This window comes from Clarias gariepinus, chromosome 18 (genome assembly GCF_024256425.1).
Source record: "Clarias gariepinus isolate MV-2021 ecotype Netherlands chromosome 18, CGAR_prim_01v2, whole genome shotgun sequence".
NCBI classification, from domain to species: domain Eukaryota; kingdom Metazoa; phylum Chordata; class Actinopteri; order Siluriformes; family Clariidae; genus Clarias; species Clarias gariepinus.
In genome coordinates, this window is record NC_071117.1 from 7275130 (window position 1) to 7280000 (window position 4871).

Here is a 4871-nt window from a genome sequence, read left to right on the forward strand (position 1 = left end):
TTTCAGCATTGACCATTGCAAGCGCCGTTTCCATTTCCAGCCTTTCTTTTTGTGCCTTTAATTGAGCTTGTTTAGCCTTGATTTGTGCTTTCAATTGCTCTTCCTCAGCCTTTAATTGTGATTTCAAATGCTCTTCCTCAGCCTTTAATTGTGCTTCCTTCAGTTCTAGCACCTGCCGATCTCCTAAGGTTGCTGCTTTAGCCAATAAAGCTGCTCTATTAGCTTCTGCCTTCTTTAGTCGAGCTGAGGATGCTGTAGATGTTAAAGACCTTTTGGATGCAGCAGTTGCTACTCTTCCATGCTTATGTGCTGTCATTGACCCCACTGTGGACACGCTGTCTTCTGGCGAAACTCCATCGTTGGGAAGCGGCTCTTTTTTCCATAATCCAAAACTCCACTTTTGCCATGGATTCTGTGCAGTGCTGCAATTTGGGCTCATACCAGTTGTCCTGATCATGTTTGAGTTTTTCTTCATTTAAGCACAGTAGCACATCAGTATTGTTTTTGATAAATTCTGTTAACAGCCCTTTTGTAGTTTGTGCTGTACCCAGTTTCAACAGTTAACAGATTGCAAACATCGTTCATGAGCGTCTTTAATTAATTTGATATTGCGGTCAATTGATCCAACTTAATCCAACCTTTTCTTGCCTCTAACGGTTTGTTGAGCTTCTCTTCCAAATCTTTGTCGATGAGCACCCTCACGCGCTTAGACTCGGTAGTGGCAGCGTTGTCCTCATTGTCTGACATTGTGAAATTTAAAGTCGGCAAGAGCTCTTTTGGTTTTGATTTTAACAGTTGCTTATCTTCACTTGAACGATGGAGAAAGCTTTGGACTTTACATGTACGTGCATGTTATTCACAAGTTCTGACACGTATCTTTCTTGTTACACATTGTTACGCATGACTCAGACGTCCGTTGATTTCTTTGTCTATTGTTTTATTTTCAACATCAAAGTCCAACGGTTGTTACCGTTTCTTGCATAAATCCACTGTATTCACAACAAGTCATTTGCTGTGTTCTGTAGCTTAAGGTAGATTACAATATTACGGTCAAAAGCTTGTGTTCTGGACACCTTGCCGTATCCTTCCGTGTCTTAACAACAACTGAACGACTAAAATACGTGATAGACATGCAGATACACAACTGTGGTAGGATGTCTCAGAACAACTCATGAAATGATGTCACAATACAACTTACGAGTATAATACTAAATGCTAAACTAATACATTGAAATGAAATAAACACAACAACAAATCTAATAATAAAATATGGCCCTTACAGATTGGCTCTGTTGAAAAGCGCTATATATGTAAAAATATATGTCTATGGCTGAGACATAAAATGGCACATAACTAATTCCACTCATGGTAAGCATTTAACTACTGGCCAATACCAAAGAAGTTTTGGCAGAGTTTTATTCTACAAAGACAGATTTTTTTTTCTGAGGCTGGTTTCTGGTCCTTCAATATATGAAACATCAAGATATAATTGAGAGATCTTTTTTTTTTTTTTTAATAGATGAGCGCAGCCTCAGACATGGCTTCAGACAGAAGTCCTCTGTGACATCCAGCAGCTAGAAGGCTTTCCCAGACTGGGAACGGGGGCCTGAACATGTGTCTCCTATCGGCCTTTTCCTCCTCTGTGGCAGGGTCACGAAATCCGGCTGTCCTCATTGAGGTGATTAAAGGGCAGCATTCGGTCTCGACTTTAAAGTCCAGGGAGCATAGCAACGCCGATCTTGTGAGCCTTTTACAGGCGGCTCCTACATCCGTCCTGTTGGACTCAAGCACGTTCTGCCGGGGCAGATAATGTATATAGATAAAAATTAACAACTGAATTATTCAATTTTTTGTTTTTTGTTTTTATAAATCATTTCATTAGGTATAAAGTAAGTGTTCACTAACTATGTTTTATTTGAATTTGAGGAAACATTTAGTCTTAATGACAATTCTTGTTAGTCAAGGCATGGTTAATATTCAGAGCACCTTAAGGAACTCTAAGGTTTTTTTTATATAAATAAAACCCCAGTGTGGAAATTAATTTTAAGTATTTTTACATAGAATAAGATGTACTGTAGTAAGATATGGCCTCGATTATTTTCCACTCCGGGCATATACTTTATATTCAAAGTCTTTAATATAAAAGCAAATTAATCTTTTTTTCTCCTGCCCTAAAAAAAACAAAAATTTTTTTGCTACCAAACTCATTCACTCACTGCGACTTAAAAATTTGGAATATCATGTATTTTTTTAAACTCATTTCTCATTTACTGACCACAATACAATCAATATTAGAATCTCAGTCAGAAGTTTCAAATGATCAAAGGTTAAATTGACATATGATTGCTGCAATTCATCTGACTTTGCTTGATTAACCCTTTTTGTGGCTCAGTGTAGCTTGTGCAAAAAGATCCTTGAGGCCCAGGAACGGGCTGGTACATTCCTCCCTAAAATGTTATTGAACATGAGTAATTATGCTGTCTTCCTGACTGGGCAAAGACTATATAAGATTTCCATAAATATGTGGTTGAGAAGGGTGGAGTGGCTGTATCACAGTTTAAAGAAACAGAATTCAAATATTGAATAAGGCAACAGAGCTTTAATAAACATTCCATTCTATAAGATTTATGTTTATTTGATGAGTTAAAATGTAAAGCTGCACCATGCAAATTATGAGTCTTCTAAAAGATTTGAGCTTTTAGACAATGTGTATAGAATTCGCTAAATTTATTGAGCTTGATAACCTTGTTCAAAGTCTTTGTCAGGAAAGTCCATGTAAAGAAAATGTATAAAAATACACAAACTTAGCAGCGATTCAATTAACTGAAAGTGAAATTCACTGATGTACACATAGTAAATCAATAAATATATAAAATAAATAACACTCCAGAAGAATAGTTGCATGCCTGTGAAGAATGCAACATATCTCATGATATAAGATTTTATATGAAAAAAATAAAATAAGAAAAATAATGTAGACTCAATAATATAGAATTAAGCAAGTGTGATGAAGAAAAAAAGGCATCTCTGCTTATGGCTTCCTTTTTTTGTATGCTTCCAAGTATTTTGCACAGTACTATTACTGTAACCAAAACAGCTTTTAGGTGATCTGGTAACTTTAGGAATTTAAATTTGTTTCAGTTAAATAAACCCTTATAATGATTCTCTTGAACAAGTAAGCTGGCATAAATGCACAGGCCATCTTTCAAATCACTAAATTTGCGTGGTTTTGTGTCTTTGTGTGTTAAAGTATTGCTCAATATAATTTGAGCAATAGTTTAAAAAAAATAGGAGTAAATTGGGCTTATCTCTAACGTTGTTTCCATTCTTTTGAAACACCACTGCACCCCACTCCATCCCTGACTCCCCCAACATCAGTGTTTCATAACAAGTACAGTTGGGAGGGGTTTTTCTATAAAAGCTAAGGTGCTGCTCACAAACACACACTTCCTCAGGCTAATCCAGGACCAGCAGGCAAGATGCATGTGGACCTGGTGTGGCTGACGGCTGCGCTTCTCTCCATCCCCCTGCTCACACTGTGTGACCCACTGTGAGTACACACGCACAGACAAACACACACACGATATCTTTGCAGTACAGAAACTTATATTTACATGTAGTTTAGTGTTATTTAAATTATTTTAAATTGTGTGCATGTGATTTTTTATTATTATATTTTATTTTATTTTTTCACATATGATCACACAGTTAACATTCAAGTATTTAATAAATATTGTGAATATTTATAGAATACATGGTAAAGTTATGACTATACACCATTGATGGTAAGGTGTACATAAATACATGAATAAAAAAATATTAAAAACTCTGCATGTAAAAAATAAATAAAATAAAATTAATGAATAAATAAATACAGGTTGACTCACTTGAAAGACGTTTCAAATATTCTGTAATAATGCTATGATTGTTATGATATATATATATACACACTACCGTTTAAATGTTTGGGGTCACTTTCTAACTCTATGATGGTTCCTGATTTAAATTTTTTTCTTCATTGTAAAGGAATGCTGAAGGCGTCCAAAAATGCATTAATCTCCTTTGAACAGTTAATGGTGAGATGTTTCTGCTACTTCTGCTCTGTAAAGACTTTATAACTTCTCTAATCTGAGGTGCTGGTTGTTAATTGGTAATTTTTCAGGCTAATAACTCTGAATGAACTTCTCGTCTGCGGCAGAGGTAGGTTTTGGTCTCGCCCTCCTGGGACAGCCTTCATGAGAGCCAGTTTCATTATGGTGCTTGACGGATTTTGCAAATACACTTGACAATACTGTTCTTGCAAGAACTATTACAGAAACGCTGACCTCTGTGTCTTAAAATAACAACTAACTGTCGTTTTTGTTGTTATGTAATTACCTAATTCCATATGTGTTATTTTATAGTTTTGAAATCCCCAGTATTGTTGTAGAACAAAAACAAATAAATTTGCAAGTGACCTCAAACTTTTGAACGGTAGTACACTACATACATTGATGTATGTGTAATCGATTGCATTATGAATTTGCATGATGAAGTTGCATACCATCAATTGTGTACTCCGCCATTTTTACATGAAAAGATATCCGATTTCCGAAAAACAATCTTTGAGGGTTCATCGATTATCCTAGTGAGAATTATTACTGAACATTCGAGGCCTCTTTCGAGTGAATCACACTATACTCCCTAATGTAGTTTCTTGCCGATTCCCACCATGTTTCAGCACATTATCAAATTTTTACCAAATGGGAAGGGTTAATGTTAAGCCGATGCTTCGAGGCGTGTGTTGAGAAATCCAGGAACTATTTAGTGAAGTGTGTTTTGGGGCTTTTATTGTTTACGCTGCCTGATGTCATGAATTATGTTTAAAGCCT

At 35.9% G+C, this 4871-nt stretch overlaps 1 protein-coding gene across 1 annotated transcript in view; it reads left to right on the forward strand.

The window, feature by feature from the left end:
• Positions 1–3442: 3442 nt before the first annotated feature.
• The window catches only part of LOC128506538 (complement C3-like), a 29282-nt gene continuing 27853 nt past the window's right edge, over positions 3443–4871 (forward strand). Inside the window, exon 1 of the mRNA XM_053477034.1 lies at positions 3443–3550. Coding sequence (XP_053333009.1) covers positions 3480–3550 — 71 coding nt within the window. The 5' untranslated portion in view covers positions 3443–3479. The remainder of the gene's footprint in view (positions 3551–4871) is intronic.